At 35.5% G+C, this 23,197-nt stretch overlaps 1 protein-coding gene across 7 annotated transcripts in view; it reads right to left on the bottom strand.

The window, feature by feature from the left end:
* The window catches only part of LOC123527502 (vasodilator-stimulated phosphoprotein-like), a 61,740-nt gene that overhangs the window by 13,686 nt on the left and 24,857 nt on the right, over positions 1-23,197 (bottom strand). For 3 of the 7 annotated variants that reach the window (XM_053519954.1, XM_053519930.1, XM_053519940.1), the window contains exons 3-9: positions 18,659-18,824; positions 15,835-16,009; positions 10,352-10,401; positions 7,795-8,144; positions 7,332-7,457; positions 5,978-6,120; positions 4,327-4,356 (exon numbers count right to left, since the gene is read on the bottom strand). In XM_053519954.1, coding sequence (XP_053375929.1) covers positions 4,327-4,356; positions 5,978-6,120; positions 7,332-7,457; positions 7,795-8,144; positions 10,352-10,401; positions 15,835-16,009; positions 18,659-18,824 — 1,040 coding nt within the window. Of the gene's footprint in view, positions 1-2,202; positions 2,224-4,326; positions 4,357-5,977; positions 6,121-7,331; positions 7,458-7,794; positions 8,145-10,351; positions 10,402-15,834; positions 16,010-18,658; positions 18,825-23,197 lie in introns of all 7 variants that reach the window. The other 4 variants (XM_045306992.2, XM_053519923.1, XM_053519941.1 and 1 more) reach the window with 2 other exon arrangements.

The following is a 23,197-nucleotide window of genomic DNA, read 5'->3' as shown; positions in this document are numbered from 1 at the left end:
ATTAAATCAACATTTAACACTAGAGGTGATACTGAACAAAACTGGCAATCCTGAAAATATACAAGTGGGGGAGGGGGGAGTTGGGGAGGGGGCAGAATAGGGTGGTCCACAGAATTTTCTATTATTCATAACTCATATTCTTTCACAGTCAAATGTAGTTTTGTACCAATGAAAAATAAAAATGATATAATTATTCACTGTTTGAAACTGAAAATATCAATTTAATTTCACTGATAAATTTCAGTATTTCATTGAAAAGCATAAAATATTAAAATAAGAAATAATTTAAGGAAATGAGTGAACATATGTTCAAATCTTCACTTTTTCTTTTGATTTTAAATACATCATTTCTGTGCTGTTGTTTCTTCATTTATTTTGCTCATATAATAATTTTACTTGTGCATAATCAATAATACATCCACGTTAAATTTAGCGATAACAGAAAAAATTGTCTTCAGTAGTCTCTTTACATCTTCATTGTATAAGATACTCAAACCTTCAATTTAAAACTATAATCAATTTTTAAATTCAAATAAATAACAAGAAACTATATACTTTTGGAAAAATGTACATGCACTCCCCCCATACAGCTTCATTTAGATGGAGGTGGTAACTGATATGTAATATCTGGGTAAATGTTCAAATTTTCTATAAGCTATATGTTATAGGTCCAGACAGGGAAAAAACCCTATTGACCTTTGACTTTCATGTGACCTTGATCTTTGAGCTAGGGGTCTGACTGTTGTGCATAACATGTTGTCTCATTCTGGGAAATATTTGTGCCCAAAAATATTAAAATCCCCTGATGGATGGCAAAGTTATGGAATGCACAGGAAATAAACCTATTGAATACTGGTCTCTAAGTGTGACCTTGACCTTTGAGTTGGGGATCAGGGTGTAGCACATGACATATTCTCTCATTATAGGGGAAAATTTGTGTCCAAAAACAAATAAAAAATTAAAGATTAAAATAAAATATACTGTACTGGCCTTCTACAAAAATATTAATATCACTCTTTCACAGAAAAAGTAAACCATGACTGCATACTTGATATAGGGCAATACATATCCCATGCATAAAATGCCTCATGCCTGTTTCTAGCAAGTGATAGGAAAAATGAAGAAGTCATCAAACTAGCTGGAAATATATTGAATTTGTTTTAAAAAGTACTGGTAGCTATTTAATTTTTCCCTCATCTATTTTTCATTTTATCCTTTCACAGCAGAATTTTAAATACATTTTTAAAATTGTAGCTACAAAAATGGAGCTTATAATAAGAACTGTCAGAGGACAGCAACATTTGACTATTCAAAAGCCATGTCAACAGCAAAAAGGGGCATAATTTTGTATAAAAATATAACAGTGTAATGGAACCTGAGCATTGCATGTCAGTTCTTCACATTAAATAAGTATCTCAAGCTTCAATCCATTCCCGCAAGTGGTTACTGAGACATCAAGCTCACTTACAAAAACTTAACCAAAAAATGGGCAAAATTTTGGATACATATAGAGTTGTGGAACCTTGCAATGCAGGTCAGATTATCACAGCAAACAAGTCTGTGAACCACTGGTGATTGCTGACACATCAACTTACATATAAAAACTTAACCAAACTGAGACGCAGATGCCAATGCAGACAAGGACACTGACAGACAAGTGCAATAGCTCTACTTCATTCCTTGAATAGTCAAGCTAAAAACCTTTTTTTTGTATTTTTTCCTTTTTTCCTTTAAAATCGAACATCATTTAAACCAGGGAAAGTTATGACTGAACTGGATTTTCTGTATACAATATCAGGGGTTATCGGGACATAAAGGTCATAAGGTCAACCTGAAGCTGTAGTATCTTGTAAAAAGATGACCGCTAGTTGTGAACAGAAATAAGAGATTTATGTTTTTTCAAAAACAAACAAAAATAAGATGGATCGATATGTTCATAGATTATGAAAGAATACTTTAACCCTTAGCCTGCTGGCGGTAAGTGATTCTGTCTTTGCAACCAGTGCAGACCAAGATCACCCTGCACATCCATGCAGGCTGATCATGATCTGTACTGTTCAACATTCAGTCTGTATCTTTTTAGTATGCACCCCTTTTAACAGTTAATGGTACTGCCCAAATTAAAAGATGGACCAGTTCATTTTAGAAATTTAGCAGGCTAATGGTTAAAAACATATGATAAATCATGTTAGAGGAACTTACTTAATTCGACCGGGCAATGTGCTATGATGTACATGTAGATATAATGTGAAATCCTCAACATAATGTGGCATAACACAGATATATAACAAGAGGACCATGATGGTCCTGAATCGCTCACCTATCCCAACATGACCCAGTGTTGAACTGAGTATGACGTCGTTATTTCTATTATTTGACATAGTGACCTAGTTTTTGAGCACATGTGACCTAGATATCATCAAGATAAAAAATTCTGACCAATTTTCATGAAGATCCATTGAAAAATATGGCCTCTAGAGAGGTCACAAGGTTTTTCTATTATTTGACCTAATGACCTAGTTTTTGAAGGCACGTGACCCATTTTTAAACTTGACCTCAAGGTGAACATTCTCACCAATTTTCATGAAGATCTCGTGAAAAATATGGCCTCTAGAGAGGTCACAAGGTTTTTCTATTTTTTGATCTACTGACCTAGTTTTTGACCGCACATGACCCAGTTACGAACCTGACCTAGATATCATCAAGCTGAACATTCTCACCAATTTTCATGAAGATCCGTTGAGAAATATGGCCTCTAGAGAGGTCACAAGGTTTTTTCTATTTTTAGACCTACTGACATAGTTTTTGACCGCACATGACCCAGTTTCGAACTTGACTTAGATATCATCAAGGTGAACATTCTGACCAATATTCATGAAGATCTCATGAAAAATATGGCCTCTAGAGAGGTCACAACGTTTTTCTATTTTTAGATCTACTGACCTAGTTTTTAACCCCACGTGACCCAGTTTCGAACTTGACCTAGATATCTTCAAGGTAAACACTCTGACCAACTTTCATGAAGATCCATTGAAAAATATCGCCTCTAGAGAGGTCACAAGGTTTTCCTATTTTTAGACCTACTGACCTAGTTTTTGACCGCACGTGACCCAGTTTCGAACTTGACCTAGATATCATCAAGGTGAACATTCTGACCAATTTTCATGAAGATCCATTCAGAAATATGGCCTCTAGAGAGGTCACAAGGTTTTTCTATTTTTAGATCTACTGACCTAGTTTTTGACCCCACATGACCCAGTTTCGAACTTGACCTAGATATCATCAAGGTGAACATTCTGACCAATATTCATGAAGATCTGATGAAAAATATGGCCTCTAGAGAGGTCACAACGTTTTTCTATTTTTAGATCTACTGACCAAGTTTTTAACCTCACGTGACCCAGTTTCGAACTTGACCTAGATATCATCAAGATGAACATTCTGGCCAATTTTCATGAAGATCCATTGAGAAATATGGCCTCTAGAGAGGTCACAAGCAAAAGTTTATGGACGCACGGACAGACGCACGGACACCGCGTGATCACAAAAGCTCACCTTGTCACTTTGTGACAGGTGAGCTAAAAACACGACTTTGAAATTTATGTTATTTGTCAATTTTTACTTTAAAAGCTACCGCATACCTCTATAGGAGAGATCGTGTTTGTATATAAATCTGATGTATTTTCTATTTTAAGAACTGATAAGACAAAGGTTGGGTAAGCAGATGCCGAGCGTCCATGTTTTTCTAACGGCTTAAACTTTCTTAAAACACAAATGATATCAATAATTTTTTGATCAATGGAAAGGACATAAAACAAACAATTTATTGATTACTTCTAATTATTATTTTGAAATAAAATGGATTAATTATGAACGCTTAACTTACAGTGTTTTTTCTAAAGTTTGGAGCATCGTTACGCCGTTATTAAAATCATATGTCATTTAAAATGGTTTTTCATTTTAAAAAGATATTTACACAAGAAAATATGAGAATTGTAACCATTTCAAAACTTTTCGAATTTTTAAAATCCATAAATTAGCAGAAAAGTTATCAAAAATTAAAAATTCTGATCCCATACACAAACTATGTAAAAACATTTGTTTTGCCCAACACCAGATAAACAGGTGTTAATGTGCGACATCACGGCGATCTCTCCTATAGTAAATTCAAGCAAAACATTTCTTACTTAAACAGAATTTTAGTTAAAAGAGATAACTCTGAAAAAATGTTACTGGTCTAACTCTGTACCATTTAAATTTAATAGCTAGAAAATTTGAACATTATAGTATATAAAGACTTAGAGTAAAGCATTCATTTAAACTTACCACCATTTTTTGGCAGCTTCAGAATCTTTACTAAATACAAATGTGTGCAGAATTCATATAAACTTATTTTTCAAAATGCAATGAACTATTTTGTGTTTCTACTTGTTTTTGTATATAAACTCTTTTCATGTTTTCCTGTACAGTAAAGAAAATCTAAACCATGCAAAGTTAAAAAAGTAAATAAACTGGCAAAAAAAAAAAAATTAAAAAATACACTGATTTGATTCATGCAATAACTAATTACTGCTGAAAATATCTGAGTCATCATCAAGGTAAAGAAAGGACTCGATTTCTTTTCCTATTAAACAAAGAAGGCTGAAAATTGTGTGTTATTATGCAACAATTGAGTCGCGCCATGAGAAAACCAACATAGTGGCTTTGCGACCAGCATGGATCCAGACCAGATCTGCGCATCCGCGCAGTCTGGTCAGGATCCATGCTGTTTGCTAACAGTTTCTCCAATTCCAATAGGCTTTAAAAGCGAACAGCATGGAGCCTGACCAGACTGCGCGGATGCGCAGGCTGGTCTGGATCCATGCTGGTCGCAAAGCCACTATGTTGGTTTTCTCATGGCACGGCTCAATTCATTTTCCTGATGTCACAGTTATTATGTCATAGCGTCACATGGCATTACAACGCGCTGGAAAAGAAACTGACAGAAAACTAGTAAAATCACTGTTTGTCATTTAGATGCATATTATTATATCACTCAGGCTGCCCCCTTATGATCTAATAAGAGAGTTCGAATCTGAACTCCAAATAATGATTTTATTCAATGACAAACAAATGTTCGGGATATATTTCAGCCTACTGGGTAGCTACACTACTGACAGGTTTATAAAACAATATGCAATGGGTTTCGAAAGAAAGAAAGGACAAATACCTATAAATAAATAACATTTAAATGCACATGATGTAGCAACAAATTACACAAAGCAACATTTGATATACATAACTAAACTACTAGCAGTAATAGTTCTATAGATAGTTACTATTTACATAGCGCAGATACGATTGGCTTGACTCGTCACGTTGATGTTTGTGTTAATGTTGTAGTAAAGTGACAAGTCGCGGAAAATGCAAGTTGTTTTTTCATTTAGCAAGTTAAAAAAAATACCACTTGCGAAAAAATGCAGGTAGAAAATCTGGCTAAATTCGAACCCTGAGAACATGTCATATAACAGAGAAATGTTATTTAATGCAAAATATTTATTGCACTGAAAAGATCCTGCCCCTTGGTCCATACAGTATCGGCCATCATTAGTATAATTTTGAACATCTATCCTCAGAAGATGACTCTAGTCATATTTTTTAAATTCAATAATATGGCTTAGGGTAAAGAAGCTGCTTAATTCTTTGACATAGGGGCAGATGCCACATAATTACCAAAGTTGACCATGGTCCTTCTGACACAGGCAAGTTAAAAAAAAGCCCCGAGTAGAATATAAAAGGGACATTTAACTGAATAACACTTCTTTTCAGAGATTAAAACCAAATCAGTTTCTTTTACATATTTCCCTTATGCAGCATATATGAAATTGTAAGCCTTTAATTTATGCAAAACTTTTGAAAATCTTGTCATACACACACATATACATCTAAAGCTCATTTCCTATGAACACGGTACTAACAAACACAGTATCAACTATACCTTCTAGCTAACTTTGGCGAGCCTGTTCCATTTGTAAGTTTATTCCCGTTAGAGGGTTTTTCCCAAGGTCTGCTTGCTCCTGGCACGGCATCCCGATTTTGGACTGGCGTGGGCGATGGACTCACATTTCTTGGTGAGGTGTCCTAAAACACAACATAACTGAGGATGCATGTTGGTAAATGGAAACAAGAGTGCCTTCCCTTTTAAGTTATATTTAATAAATTTATAAAATTAAGCTTTAGATTTAAAACCTTTTCCATAAAAGGAAGAAAGTATACGAAAATACAAGACTTGCTCTCAAATAGTCATGTCTATTGACAAAATCAATTAATATTAATAATCTGTTATTATCCAAATTTTAAAGCTCCCAACGATTTCTTAATTTCACTTCAATGTATAGGGTATGCGTAGCCATGTGGTAACCCCCGATATACCCATCATCATCTTGTTTTAAACCCTTTATATAGCCAAAATGCTAAGGAAGTTACCAGTATCATGATTTGTAAACTGTAGAACTTTGAGAAAAAAATCTCCAGCTTCTGTAGCTGAGGAACCCCCCACCCACACCCCCACTCTCTGGATGCATCTCTATGCGCTATACAAGACACATCCAAGCCGACCATAAATCTTTCGCAAGACAGTTGAATGGCTTCCTAACATGGAAGTTGAAAGCATGGCTGATAGGTTTTCATGTGATGTATCTACAAGGATAAGCTTGACTTATAATAAAATCTTACTAATATCTAATAAATTTATTAAATATAAGTAATTAAATCTTCTTAGACTAGGTGTATGTTGTAAATTAGTGTATACAAATAATAAAATCTTCAAGTTTATCTTGTTTTCTTCAAGAGTGAAGGGAAACTCATCTTTCACGTTGATACAACAGCTGCTACCAATAACATTAACAATGAAATGAAATGTGAGATCAATCAAGTTTCCAGTCACAGTTAAAAAATAAAATGTCATTCCTTGTAACAGATGTTTAATTGCTATCTTAAATCATCAGAATCAATTAAAGACAAAAATATCTTCAGCAGAAAGATTTTGATATGTTTAAAGGAAAAAATCTCAAGACACAACTAGGGGTGAATTCAGATTTTTAGGTTAGCAGGGGCAGATTTTCCCCTTTGTTTCCACTAGTTTATATTCAGAGTCTTTCATATAAGAATGCTATACAGTTAAGTTGAGGAAGGTCAATGTATTATACAGGGTGTCCCATAATATGTGATACCATTCCTATGTTTATATTGTCTATCAAGAGCGTTATATATACCATGAAGTCAATATAAATTTGAAACAGGTTAACATAAGACTCATATATACCGGTAGGTTTTTTAGAGTATATATTTACCTCCTGTGTAGCTTTGGTTGCTCGTAACGCAATTTTCCTCTGTAACTCATTCATATGGTCCATTGGTCCACCTCCTATAGGAGGTTTGTTACTTGTGTTTGAAGCAGCCCCAGGTTCTCCCTCTGTCTTTTAATGTAAATAGAAAATATCTGTACATTCAGTTTTAATTCAAATGGTCAAAATGCCATACATACTCAGACTGAATTAGTTTTCCAAATATAATACATTTTTGTATTTTCTATTTCAAGATTACAGAATTAGTTTCTCACAACCTTGTAACATGGTTTTCGCTCGTGTTCTGAAATATTGCATAACATATAATGTAACATGACCAGCAATAATGTTGACAATTAAAATATGCAAAATTAGAGGTTTTATATATGCCACACATACCAAAATTTTCACCAAAAATATTTACTGTGATTTTAAATTGGTCATCACTCCGACTTAACAACAGTCTTACCTCAGGCTTTTTTGTTTTCTTCAGTTTGGCAGCCTGTAATGCTGCAGCCAATCCTTGTGGTGCAGCACCTCCCTCTTCACTGGGACTGCTTCCTCCAACTGGTGGCAGTGGAGGTGCAGGTGGAGCTCCACCCCCTACAGCTGGCGGAGGCGGTGCAGGTGGTGCCCCTGGTGCAGGCGGTGCTGGAGGAGCAGCTGGTGCTGCAGGTGGAGCGGGTGGTGCAGGAGGAGCCGCTGGCGGGGCTGGAGGTGCTGCGGGAGGAGCTGGAGGTTGAGGGGGTTGAGGTGGCTGGGGAGGCTGAGTCACTGGTTCCTGCTGTTGTACCTGTGGTGCAGCATAGGGAGCAGGAGCTGAAGTTACAAAAAATACATACATTCAAAATACCCAAACTCCATTCCAATAAGATTTCTGTAATGCATTTAGGCAGTACTGAAGAAAATCAATAAAAAAATATTTAGCTTTATTTTTAAATAGCCAAAATGAAAGCTATTGGACATGTGTAACTGAAACTTGCACCAATATTTATTTCAATTCATAAGTCAGATGTATGAAAAATTAATCTATGTATAACTTTTTCTAGTTTTGGAAAGTTCAACAAAATGGCATCACATTAAAAAAAATACATAATTGTTGACAAGGAAAGTTGTTTATGAAAAACGGTTTCTGACAAATGTATACTTCTTACTTTTAACAATGAAAAATATATTATGAAACTGTGCAATAATCAATGGAGGCTTAATTAGATTTTGGTATCAATAATATAGCCAAATAACTTTACAGGTAAGTTTGTAACAAGTACTGTAAAATCATTTAATTTCGTGGGCATGAAATTTCGTGGTTTTGGTCAAAACGGCAATTTCGTGGGGATAAGAATTCGTGGATTTCAACTTTTGAACATAAAATGAATGGGAATTTTACTTGTTCATTGGGATTAAATTTCGTGGATTGACTCAACCACGAAATCCACGAAAATTAGTCCCCCACGAATATTAATGATTTCACAGTATAACCTGAGACAATTCAAATAGATTCAAACCCTGAGCAACAAAACAACAACAAAAATTTGTAACAAATTAAACAAATTATTGAACTATGGTCCACTGTTGCTTACAATATACTGGCTGCAGTATGTTTGCTAGAAATATATGCAAATCATTCATATTTTGATGCATTTTAACCTGCTTTGATACCTCAATTATTTGAAAATTTTGTTATTCTAAAAAGACTAAGTTAAGAAATAAACTAGAAGGTGTTTTGTCACAAAAACATATGTCTCCCCCCTATGTAAACCTTTAGCTCTGGTGGCCATTTTGTGCAGCGAAGCAGAACGTATTGGCGATATGCACAACTAGGCTTGGTATTGATCACTCCTGTGAAGTTTCATCAAAAGTTTGACCTGTGAAAGCCAGACAAGATTTTTTTATTTTGAGCTCTGCAGCCATTTTGTGCAGCGAAGCAGAACGTGCCAGCGATATGCACAACTATGGTTGTGCTGATCATTTCTGTGAAGTTTCTTAGAAATCCAGCCAGCAGTTTGACCTGTGAAAGCCAGACAATATTTTTCTATTTTTAGCTCTGGCGGCTACTTTGTGCAGTGAAGCGGAAAGTGCCAAAGATATGCACAACTACGGTTGGTACTGATCACTCCTGTGAAGTTTTGTTGAAATCCAGCCAGCAGTTTGACCTGCGAAAGCCGGACAAGATTTTTCTATTTTTAGCTCTGGTGGCCATTTTGTGCAGCGAAGCAAAACATGCCAGTGACATGCACAACTAGGGTTGGTACTGATCACTTCTATGAAGTTTCGTTGAAATCCAGGCAGCAGTTTGACCTGTGAAAGTCGGACAAGATTTTGCTATTTTTAGCTCTGGCGGCCATTTTGTGCAGCAAAGCGGAACGTGCCGGGGATATGCACAACTAGGGTTGGTACTGATTACTCCTGTATATTTTTGTTGAAATCCAGCCGGCAGTTAGACCTGTGAAAGCCAGACAAGATTTTTCTATTTTTAGCTCAGGCGGCCATTTTGTGCAGCGAAGCGGAATGTGTCAGCGATATGCGCAACTAGGGTTGGTACTGATCACTCCTGAGATGTTTCATCAAAATCCGGCCAGCGGTTTGACCTGTGAAAGCCAGACAAGCTTACTGCAGACGGACGGACAGACGGACGGCAAAGGCAAAACCAATATGGGGGAGACATAATCATAGTTTACCATTTACATTCTGGTAAGAAAATTTACTGACTGCATAGTGAACAGTGCAGACCATGTTCAGCCTACACATCTGTGCCAACTCATCTTAGTCTGCACTGGTCACAAAGGCAAAATCTGACACTTATTGCCAGCATGCTAGTATTTATGTTTCTACATAATGCAAAATTTCACAACATACACTTTTAACAAATTTTTTTAGAGACTAGAATGCTATCCCCAAAAGGTGAATAAATTTCTTTCACATAACAATGACATGTCTGTATCAAAATAGTATAAAATGTATTGATTATGACTATTAAACCATATTGAAACCCAGACTGTGTATAACGTTATAACTCAAAATCTTACCTCCTCCAGATGGGTAACGTCTGTGTGTCTGAAAGTCTGGTCTTGAACTCCTTAAAAGTACAGAAACAGCAAATTTGAATATACAGAAATATTTTTGTAACAAAACGAAGCAAAATGAAGACCAAGTCTTAAATGTTTTTTTTTTCATATTCTCTATTAAAATTTACACACAACTACAACTTATGAAAGCTGTCAGCAGTCCAATGTCAATGATATTTTAAAATTTGTTTTTGTCAATCGATAAAATTTACAAACTTTCTTTGAATATTAATGATGCCATGGCATCTTTTAAGTATTGCTTGCATTAAGTGTATAAAAACAGACATATTTATGGGAAAACATCAATTTGTCTTAAAAATGGTTAAACAATATCCTGTCTCACAGTAATTTTTAATCATGGTCTAACAGATGCTTTATTTTTCAGTGTAGTCTCAAAATGTACACTGTTAAATTAAATCTTACGATCAAATACAATATTAAGTACAACAAGAGCACCGCCTTGCGGGTGCTGACGCTCATCTGATTTTTTTTGTGTAATAGAAATATTGTCCTACCCATGATTTTCTAAGTCTAAAAAGGGCCATCATTCTTGCAAAAAGCAGGATAGAGTTATGTTTCTTGATGTACAGTGTCCACTTATGATGGTGAAAAACTGTTGCAAGTTTTAAAGCAATAGCTTTAATAGTTTATGAGAAAAGTTGACTTAAACATAATACTCAACCAAGAAAATGATTTTCTAAGTCCAAAAGGGGCAATAATTATTGCAAAAAGCAGGATGGAGTTATGTTGCTTGCTGTACAGGGTCAGCTTATGATGGTGAACAAGTGTTGCAAGTTTCAAAGCAATAGCTTTGATAGTTTAAGAGAAAAAGTTGACCTAAACATAAAACTTAACCAAGAAATCTGATATTTTCTAAGTCAAAAAGGGGCAATAAATCTTGCAAAAAGCAGGACGGAGTTATGTTTCTTGCTATACAGGGTCAACTTATGATGGTAAACAAGTGTTGCAAGTTTTAAAGCAATAGCTTTGATAGTTTAGGATAAAAGCTGACCTAAACATAAAACTTAACCAAGAAAACTGATTTTCTAAGTCCAAAAGGGGCAATAAATCTTGCAAAAAGCAAGATGGAGTTATGATTCTTGACGTACAGGGTCTGCTTATGATGGTGAACAAGTATTCCAAGTTTCAAAGCAATAGCTTTGATAGTTTAGGAGAAAAGTTGACCTAAACATAAAACTTAACCAAGAAATCTGATATTTTCTAAGTACAAAAGGGGCCATAAATCTTGCAAAAAGCAAGATGGAGTTATGTTTCTTGCTATACAGGGTCAGCTAATGATGGTGAACAAGTATTCCAAGTTTCAAAGCAATAGCTTTGATAGTTTAGGAGAAAAGCTGACCTAAACATAAAACTTAACCAGGCAACGCCGACGCCGACAACCGCTCAAGTGATGACAATAACTCATCATTTTTTTTCAAAAAATCAGATGAACTAAAAATGCAATAGGATATGCTGCAGGTCGAAATATAAAATTTCATCAAAACTTTCAGAGATCGCTTCAATTCTGTAATTCAATTTTTTATTTACTTAAAATTATGGAGTACATGCCGATTTTTTCGATCGAGTACTCGGTTTTTCGTTAAAAGTGGTTTCCGTAACCGTAATAGGCCAGAATCGGCCGTATTTAGCATTTGTTCACTATTAAAGGGAGATTATTCAAAATTATTTGTTGTTTCATTATGACTCCAGTAAGCAGCGATATAATGTTTCAAAACCATTTTTTGTTGTTGTTGGATACAGTTGTAAATAATTTCTTTGTGCTAAATGGAACTTGAGAATGTAAAACCAAAACAGATGATAACAGTTTATTGATATATTACAAGTAACTTTTTTGTCCAGGTAATAACCTAACATAATCAAAATATCAAAACAAAATTATAAAGGATATGTTCTTTATGATGTACCGTTAATTTTAACATTTACACATAGGTGTGGTGTGATTTTCTAATTGTTTATGGTATAAGCGGTACTGCAATAAGCAGCATAATTACAATTTACAGCGATTATGACTTTGCAAACACGTTTTACCTGTGCATCAATTCACACCTTCATGTTTGTATAATCTAGGTAATTGATCGAAAAGATGACAGGTAGACACTTTGATGTCGTTTAAATGGCCACATTAAAATCGACGTGTATCTAGTCTTTTTTTCTTTTCTTTTTTTTTTTTTGAGTACTCGATTACTAAATTTCGTAATCCATACACGGAATACTAAGCGAGAACTCAGTTAACCAGTTAACCATTGCCATCCCTCCTAAAAATGTGACAGTTGTTTAAAATTCATAAAATTTATGGAAAAGGAAGACAGAAACCAAACAGACCAATTAAGCGATCATCTGTCTTAAGCAGCCATTTTGGTTGTTTCCCTTGACCAGCTGCTTAAGTGGCAGGGGCCAGTTTCGCATTTGGCCAGGGTACGTTTTTTAAATAAAATAGACAGATGCACTTTAAAGGCATTTATATTCAACTGGTTATTTATGATTTTTATAGAACTGAGGATTCCTGCGTACGAGTAGTTATTGTGTAAAGTACATATGTGTACTTGAATCGATTTTCCTAGCTCCGTGTAGACGGCCGGGTCTAAAGTCTTACCTGAGGTAACGGAATTCAGACGAAATGGAAACAGTCATTCATCCATCCAGATTCAGCTCAAAATAGCGGAAAAAGTAAACGGTTATGAGATACTTTTCTTCCCACCATTATTTTCGTCTGGCCACATGCTTTAAAAATACGCATCTGTTTTAGGTCAGTCATTTGCAGATAATACGGTACAGGGCACGCAAGGTGTGCATTTTGGGCCATTTTTGCCTGAAAATTTAGTGTCCTGAAACCTGTGTTTTACTCGTTTTTATCACAGAAGCAACAGAATCGGCAGGCTGAAAATGTCACACAATGAAGTGCTAAGTCTATGCAATACATTCGCTCCACACTTGCATTGAATTTATCAAAATTGGATTTTTCATGATTTTTTTCGCACTGGTATCAGCGCAGATTTGTGGAATGTTCAAATTAACTGTCCCTTGCCCCCATTAACACAGACTTGACTGTGTCATCAAATGTGAAGAATACAAGAGGCAAAACGGGCTTAAGCGTCTCCACTGAGGAGGACCTTGACCTTTTGACCTTACTTCTATCCATGTTTGGTGATCATCCATTAAGAAATTCATTCAAAGTTATAATTAAAAGCTTTTTCTACTTTTTGAAGTGGTTCATGAGAAGTAGTTTTTTTTTTTAAAAAGATTTTTCTATTTTTAGCTCTGGTGACCCATGAAGGGGTGTGGTGAAAGGTCAAGTGGAAGAATGATGCAACCATCTGAATATCGTATTTGAGGTCTGTGCACATGCTACAGGTTAAGTTTAGTGAAGATCCATTAAGCAGTTCATCAAAAGGTTTTTAAAGGTGTTCCTATTTTCAGCCCCTAAAAGGGATAAAGCAGAACCATTTGAACAAACTTGAGAGAGGACCCTTCATGGACGCTACAGACCAAGTTTAATGAAATACATCAAGTGGTTCAAAAGTTGTTTACAGGTTTTTCTATTATTAACTCATGCAGCCCTTAAAAGGGTCCAATGCATACCAGCTGAACAAAACTGAGAGAGGTGCAGGTTATATACTACAGATCAAGTTTGGTGAGAAGTTGTTTAAAAGCTTTACCTATTTACAAAGGGACAAACAGAACCATCTGAACAAACTTGATGGAGGACCATACGATGATGCTACAGACCATGTTTTGCAAAGATCCATTAAGTGGTTCCCAAGAAGAGGCCATTTAAATGTTTTTCTATTCTTAGCTGTTGTGGCCCTTTAACCCTAAATAGAGCCAAGGGGAAGTTGAAGAAACCTGAGAAAGTGGCCAGGATGCCACAGGTCAAGTACCAGCAGTTTGAGATGAGAAGATGCTAAACTAAAAGTGCTGACACAGAATAAGATGGACTATAGACATCAGACCATCCACTTATACGAATAGCTCTAAGTTCAGGTGAGCTAAAAAGGAAATCAGAGTGTTTTCTTTCTGTTTTGGGAACATAGCCTTTACCCCCAATATTGGGAATTTTGACGCGTAAATGTTCCATATTGGGAAATATTTAGTCCCATAGGATATAGTAAGGATGTGTTTAAGCACTTTCTCATACACATGTTTCATGTTGTACAACCTCTTTGACATACTGCCATTACAAAATTGTCCTTAATTTGGTCAATGTTTGTGCAATTTTGATGAATTTTCAGAATGTAGATTGGGAATTTTTGCACTCATTTTGGGAAAAATACATACTTTTTGGCATTGGGAATATAGCCGAATAACGGCTATAAAAACGGCCGGAAAAAAACCCTGGAAATTAAGACATTTTATCAGACTCTTTCATCAACATATCATATTTGTGTAGCACAAGCTAGGAATTAATATAAAACAAGAGCACCGCCTTGCGGGTGCTGACGTTCACCTGATTTTTTTTGTATAATAGAAATATTGTCCTACCCATGATTTTCTAAGTCTAAAAAGGGCCATCATTCTTGCAAAAACCAGGATAGAGTTATGTTTCTTGATGTACAGTGTCCACTTATGATGGTGAAAAACTGTTGCAAGTTTTAAAGCAATAGCTTTGATAGTTTATGAGAAAAGTTGCCTTAAACATAATACTCAACCAAGAAAATGATTTTCTAAGTCCAAAAGCGGCAATAATTATTGCAAAAAGCAGGATGGAGTTATGTTGCTTGCTGTTCAGGGTCAGCTTATGATGGTGAACAAGTGTTGCAAGTTTCAAAGCAATAGCTTTGATAGTTTAAGAGAAAAAGTTGACCTAAACATAAAACTTAACCAAGAAATCTGATATTTTCTAAGTTCAAAAGGGGCCATAAATCTTGCAAAAAGCAGGATGGAGTTATGTTTCTTGCTGTACAGGGTCAGCTTATGATGGTGAACAAGAGTTGCAAGTTTTAAAGCAATAGCTTTGATAGTTTAGGATAAAAGCTGACCTAAACATAAAACTTAACCAAGAAAACTGATTTTCTAAGTCCAAAAGGGGCAAAAATTCTTGCAAAAAGCAAGATGGAGTTATATTTCTTGATGTACAGGGTCTGCTTATGATGGTGAACAATTATTCCAAGTTTCACAGCAATAGCTTTGATAGTTTAGGAGAAAAGTTGACCTAAACATAAAACTTAACCAAGAAATCTGAATTTTTCTAAGTACAAAAGGGGCCATAAATCTTGCAAAAAGCAAGATGGAGTTATGTTTCTTACTATACAGGGTCAGCTTATGATGGTGAACAAGTATACCAAGTTTCAAAGCAATAGCTTTGATAGTTTAGGAGAAAAGCTGACCTAAACATAAAACTTAACCAGCCGACGCCGACAAACGCTCAAGTGATGACAATAACTCATCATTTTTTTTTCAAAAAATCAGATGAGCTAAAAAGTTACCTATTATCTTCAGAGATTTGTTGTTGTGGTCCATTCTGTTGTTGTGGCTGTGCTGTAAATTGTTGCTGGTATCCTACTGGTGGATGAGAAGGGGGAGGATTTGGGGGAGCCATAGGAGGAGCCATCGGAGGAGCCATCGGAGCAGCCATCGGAGCAGCCATCTGTCGTCCTTGATCTACAAAATAATGGCTTTGTTAATTTCATTCTAAGATACCTTTTACTTTTATCAAACTTTCATTTAAACTGAAACAAACAAGGGGGTCATGATAACTCTATATCGCTCACCTGTTAAACTTGGCCTTGGAATCATCAAGATAAACATTCTGATCAAGTTTCTTAAAGATAGAGTCATAAACATGGCCTCTAGAGTGATAACATGCTTTTACTTTGATTTGAGCGGGTGACCTAGTTTTTGATCCCACATGACCTGGTTTCAAACTTGGCATAGGAATCATCAAGATAAACATTCTGACCAAGTTTCATGAAGAAACGGTCATTAATGTGGCCTCAAGAGTGTTAACGTGCTTTTCCTTTGATTTGACCAGGTAACCTAGTTTTTGACCCCATATGACCCAGTTTTGAACCTGGCATAGGAATCATCAAGATAAATATTCTGACTAAGTTTCATGAAGATAGAGTCATAAATGTGGCCCCTAGGGTGTTAACAAGCTTTTCCTTTGATTTGACCTGGTGACCTAGTTTTTGATCCCATATGATCCAGTTGCGAACTTGGCCTAGAGATCATCAAGATAAACATTCTGTGTGAGTTTGTATCAAATCAAAGCATAAATGAAACCTCTATATGGCTGAAAGGGTCAAAATAGAAAATTTTAGAACCCATGATGGAATCTAGCCGGTTTTCGAAAGGAACTGAGATCTTATTGTGACTTAAGCTGTGTGTAAGTGTGGTTAAAATCAAATGTAAAATATCACTTCTATCGTGTTCACAAGGTAAAACTTGAGCAAATTTTGGCTCTTTCAGGGGTCAATTAGGGGCCGTAACTCCTGAACCTATGACTGGATCTGATGGATTCATCATGGGATACAAGATCTATTGTTGTTAAAGATATCTTGCAAGTTTGTATCAAATACAACCATAAATGAAGTCTCTATATGGCAGTTTTCGAAAGGAACAGAGATATTATGCCAGTACAAGTTGTGTGCAAGTTTTATTAAAATCAATCACAAAATCTTGTTCACAAGCCAAAAATAGCAAATTTGGCCTTTTAAGGGGCCATAACTCTGGAACCCATGATGGGATCTGGCCAGTTTTCAAAAGAAACCGAGATATTATTCCAATACAAGTTGTGTGCAAGTTTGATTAAAATCGGTTGCAAAATGTGGTCTCTATCGTGTTCACAAGAAATTGTGGACGGACGGACGGACGATCACAAAAGCTTACCCCGTCACTACATGACAGGTGAGCTAAAAACATCATTACAAGGATCTGTTGTTTATTCATGTTAACAAATACCTATCTATACATTTTTTAAAATCATATATTCACACAAAATATTTTATTTTGCACATACCCAAATGATTAAAATGGTTAACATTTAAGTCTGAGGTACATCCCTAATACTCACAGCCCATACGCCAAAGACAATCTATCCCCACCTCTAATTACTGCAAGAAAGTTGTAGGTGAATTGCAAAGAAGAATTTAGTACTGGCATGCAACCCTATCTAACAGACCACCATTACATTACTAAAATACTGTTTAATCTTTAGCATGCTAGACACGATTGGTTCTGCCTTTGTGACCAGTGTAGATCATGATCAGCCTACACATCCATGCAGTCAGATCAAGATCTGCACTGTTCGCTATTCAGTCAGTATCTTTTTGGTAAGCACCCCTTTTAACAGTTAATGGTGCTGTCCAAACTGAAAGATGGACAATTCATTATAGAAATTCAGCAGGGTAAGGGTTAATAAATGATATTAAACCCATTGTCTACAAGACAACAACACATCAACTTAATATTACATTTTCACAAATATTTGCAAATACTAATCTTCATCAAATCATTTGTCAGTATTAATCTACATTATGTCCTTAAACACAAACTACTTATGTCTTGCGAATTCTTAACACCACCAATGATGCTGCTACCCGTGAAATCACTAAATAAAATCTATGCAAAAATTACCCATCTACAGTATTGCTTATATAAGCTAATGAACCGAGTACCAACACTCATTTAACAAAAGTATTTAGAGTAGTCCAAAAAAAGATGTATTTCTGAATTGTATTCAGAAACAAAACTGCGACAGTATTCAAGAGTTACAGTTCTTGTTATACTCAACCTCTTACAGATGATGTTGAAGTATAGGAATTTAGTTACAAGGCTGGCCCCAATTTCACGAAAAAACTAAAGTAATTACTTAGTTAAGTCTGTAATTTTAAAATCGTGTTATTGCTTAAGCTATTGTTACTTGATGTTGAATTTTTCTATACCAATGTATTTAAAGCTAAAATAAACTATGGTTAGTAGTATTTGTCTGCAGTACTTATTTCAGTCACGCAAATATGATATTTCTATTTAAGCACGATATAACACACTTAAGTATTTGCTTAAGCATATTTCTTTTTCTTATACTTCATTTTCTGTAAAATTAAGAATTGTTGTGATTTGATCTATGAAATAGTCATGTACGGGTCTGATATAGATGAAAAAGTCAACATTGAAGAGGCATGAAGGGCAAAAACAAGCATTTGAAATAACTGACTTAGCTAAGCAATTACTTAAGTTTTTTCATGAAATTGGGGCCTGGTACTCATTTAGTGCTTAAGATGAATAACTCTTGTTTTACTAAAAACTTACTGTTCAGTGTATCTAATGCTGCAAGCATGGCATTGGCAAATATTTCTGAGTCTTCCTTGTTAGCAAAGTTGAGACCATACACATGTCGGCTGTCCCTCCACTGATGAAATGTGGGCGTAGCCTGATTATATTTCAGATTCTTTAAAATGGCACAGTTGATCACGACCTTGAGTAGAAATAAAGTAAAATAATGTATATATAATACTGAGAAATATACATGTTAAGACATTGTACATGTACCATATATATAATAGACATATACAACTTGTAAACTTAATTTTAGCTTCCAAAACTCATTTGTATTCCAAGACTGTAGGTCTCCATTCAGGGCATGACACAAAGTAAAATTCCATGCCCATTTTTATAGTCCTTGATTTAGTATGCCTAACATGGCAGCTAAATAATTTACTAAAACTTTCTAAAATTTGCATCAACACATTCTTAACAATCCATCTAGACAATACTAAATCTTGTAGCTTTACTATTATGCACACATAAATTACAAATCGTTTGAAAATTCATTTAAAATGCAGTAATTCTTATTTAGGTCCGACTATCATACCTTTCCATCCCAAATGTAAGATTAGGGAACTTAAAACATACATATTTCCTTACCCCTTCCCAATCAAAATATGAAACAGGAAATAATTCTGTTTATGTCAATTTTTATAAATGAGGATATTTAATTCTCCTCTTTTTTTTTTGTAAAAAACAGACACCTAAAACATCAAACATTCTTTAAAGTCAATGCAATAATGCACATGATTTTTTTTTCTTTTTCTACTTCCTGTTACAAAATACTTGGAAAGAATAATTCAATTTTAATTTCATAACTTTGTTTAAATGAAGCTAGAAATGCTAAAAATAAAATTTAATCCACTCAAAGAAAATCAGAAATTAGTAAAGATTACATTAAATTTTATCAGATGTTTAATTAGGTATAAAATAATGCAGTGCCAATATGAGGGAACAAGAAGTTATCACAATAAAATCACATACAAAAACTTTAATATCTTACCTGAAAATACAAACGCCATTCACAGAAAAAAAATCAGAAGATTTAAAAATGGTGTGACAAGCGCATCTAGGAGGATCATGACTCATGAACGACACTGATCACTCATTGAAAAAGCTTGCATTTTTCATCAATACATTTGCATAGCATTGCATGTCATTCAAGGTTACATTATCTAAAGGTAGCTAATGGAATTCTTAGTATTGATTTTGACTCATAACTCATCTTTTTAAAAACAATCTGATATTCTGTCCGCTTAAAATTTGTTTCAAAGATAACATGACAATGCATCAATTAACAATTTAAAGCCTCATGATGCTTTTAGTTTTACGAAGTTATTTCCCGAAAAGAGATATTTTCATAATTACACAGTGTCAGAAAATAACTTCTGTTTCAGAGTAACAAAAATTATACTGTAAAACCGACAGAAATATTAAAATATAAATTTCTCTACTTTACTGGCCAAATAATAAAAATTTAAGTCTTACGGAAACAAGAAAATATAGGTAAAATTGATGGATGCTCCCCAAAATATAATTATTGCATATTAAAAGAACAAATGTGGAATTCACTGACTGAGCACATATAGTTTACTATGTTTAAACCCAAAACAAGAGACCATGATGGTCCCGAATCGTCACCTTTCCCACATGACCAGTTTTGAGTATGAGTCGTTTTTTCTATTATTTGACTAGTGATCTAGTTTTTGAGCTCATGTGACCCAGTTCGAACTTGACCTAGATATTATCAAGATAAAAATTTGACCATTTCATGAAGATCCATTGAAAATATGGTCTCTAGAGGGGTACAAGGTTTTTCTATTATTTGACTGTTGAACCCAGTTTTCGAAGGTACGTGACCCTGTTTTGAACTTTACCTAGTATCATCAAGGTGAATTTCTCACTAATTTTTTGAGATCTCATGAAAAATATGGCCTCTGAGAGGTTCACAAGGTTTTTCTATTTTTATACTACTGGCCTAGTTTTTGACCGCACGTGACCAGTTTCGAAACTGACTAGATTCATCAAGGTGAACATTCAGATCAATTTTCTGAAATCCATGAAAAAATATGGCCCCTAAGAGTCAAAGATTTTTAAATTTTAGAAACCCACTGACCTAGTTTTTGACCGCAGTTGACCATTTTCAAATTTGACCTGATATCATCAAAATAACATTCAGACCCAAATTTCATAGATCCATGGAAAGTATGGCCTCTAGAGAGGTCAAAATGTTTTTTTATTATTTGACCGGGCTGACCCAGTTTTTTATGGCACGTGACCCAGTTTCAAACTTGACCTGATTTTCATCAAGGTGTAATTCTGACCAATTTTCTATGGGAAACCATTCAAAAAATTTCGCCTCTAGAGAGGTCACAAGGTTTTCTATTTTTAGACCTACTGACCTAGATTTTGACCGCACATGGACCCTGTTTCAAACTTGACCTAAATATCATCAAGATGAACATTCGACCAATTTTTTATACAGATCCCCTGAAAAATTTGGCCTTTTTGAGAGGTCACAAGGTTTTTCTAATTTTTTGACCTATGACCTAGTTTTGAAGGCACGTAAACCCATTTAACCTTACCTAGATATCTCAAGGTGAACATTCAGACCAACTTTCATACAGATCCCATGAAAAATATGGCCTCTAGAGAGGTACAGGTTTTTCTTTTTTTTTGACCTACTGACCTAGTTTTGATGGCATGTGACCCACTTTCGAACCTGACCTAGATATCATCTAGGTGAACATTCTGACCAATTTTCATGAAAATCTCATGAAATATGTGGCCTTAGAGAGGTCACAAGGTTTTTCTATTTTTAGACCTACTGACCTAGTTTTTTACCGCACAAGACCCAGTTTCGAACTTGGGCCTTTGATATCAACAAGATGAACATTCAGACCAACTTTCATACAGATCCCATGAAAAAAATGGCCCTTTAGAGAGGTCACAAAGGTTTTTCCATTATTTGACCTACTGACCTAGATTTTTAAAGGCACGTGACCCCGTTTCGAACTTGACCTAGATATCATCAAGGTGAAATTCTGACTAAATTTTTATGAAGATCTTGTGAAATATATGGCCTCTAGAGGGTCACAAGGTTTTTCTATTTTTAGACCTTTCTGACCTAGTTTTTGAAGGCACGTGAACAGTTTCGAACTTGACCTAGATATCTTAAAGGGGAAAAATTCTGACTAATTTTCTGAAAATCTTGTGAAATTTTTGGCCTCTAGAGAGGTCACAAGGTTTTTCTATTTTTAGACCTTTCTGACCCAGTTTTTGATGGCACGTGACCCAGTTTCGAACTTGACCTAGATATCATCAAGATAAACATTCTGACCCACTTTCATAAAGATCCCATGAAAAATGTGACCTCTAGAGTGGTCACAAGCAAAAGTTTACGGACGACGCACGGACGGACTGACGGACGGACGACGGACACCGCACGATCACAAAAGCTCACCCCTTGGGCACTTTGTGACAGGTGAGCTAAAAACAAATAGCATACTGAAAACTAGAAAAAAGCTTTTGTAAAAAAGCGCATGTCTCCCCAATGCAAGTCTATAGGCAAAGAAGTCAATGGGGTCAGGAGCGAAAGTCAAAGAGACACTGATGTGGCCTGGGGTGCAATAGGGATCATTACTTGGCATGTCCAGTCATCCCGTAAATTTCAACACTCGTGGCCTAGTGGTTCTCAAGTCACTGTTCTGGTCCTGTGACCTTGACCTTTGATCAAGTGACCTCAAATAAATAGGGGTCATCTATCTGCATGTCCCAAACATCCTATAAGTTTCAACATTGTAGGTCAAGTGGTTTTCAAGTTATTTCCAAAAAATGATTTTACATGAACAGGCCACAGTGGGCCTTGACCTTTAATAGACTGACCCAAAATCAATAGGGGTCATCTATTCTGCATGTTCAATCATCCTATGAAGTTTCAACATTCTGGGTCAAGTGGTTTTTCAAGTTTTTGATGGGAATGGTTATCCAATGTTCAGGCCCCTGTGACCTTTACCCCTTTAAAGAAGTGACCCCAAAAACAATAAGGGTCATTTACTTGCATGAACAATCATCTAAGAAGTTCAAATTCTGGGTTTGAGAGGTTCTCAGTTATTGATTGGAAATGGTTTTTCATGTTCAGGCCCCTGTGGCATTGACCTTTAACAGAGTGACCCTAAACTCGTTAGGGTTCATTACTTGCATGACCAATCATCCTATGAAGTTTCATCATTCTGGGTCAAGTGGTTCTCAAATTACTGACCGGAAATGGTTTTCAATGTTCGGGCCCCCGTGACCTTGACCTTTCACAGAGTGACCCCCAAAATCGTTAGGGGTCATCTACTCTTTATGACCAATCATCCTATTAAGTTTCAACATTCTGGGTCAAATGGTTCTCAAGTTACTGACCAGAAAGGTTTTTTAATGTTCAGGCCCCTGTGACTTGACCTTTAATTGAGTGACCCCCAAAAACGATAGGGGTCATCTACTTTGTGTACAATATCCTATGAAGTTTCAAATTCTGGG

Source organism: Mercenaria mercenaria, chromosome 1 (assembly GCF_021730395.1).
Source record: "Mercenaria mercenaria strain notata chromosome 1, MADL_Memer_1, whole genome shotgun sequence".
Taxonomy (NCBI): Eukaryota; Metazoa; Mollusca; class Bivalvia; order Venerida; family Veneridae; genus Mercenaria; species Mercenaria mercenaria.
The sequence above is the reverse complement of the archived record's forward strand: the minus strand, read 5'-3'. Positions and strand labels throughout refer to the sequence as shown.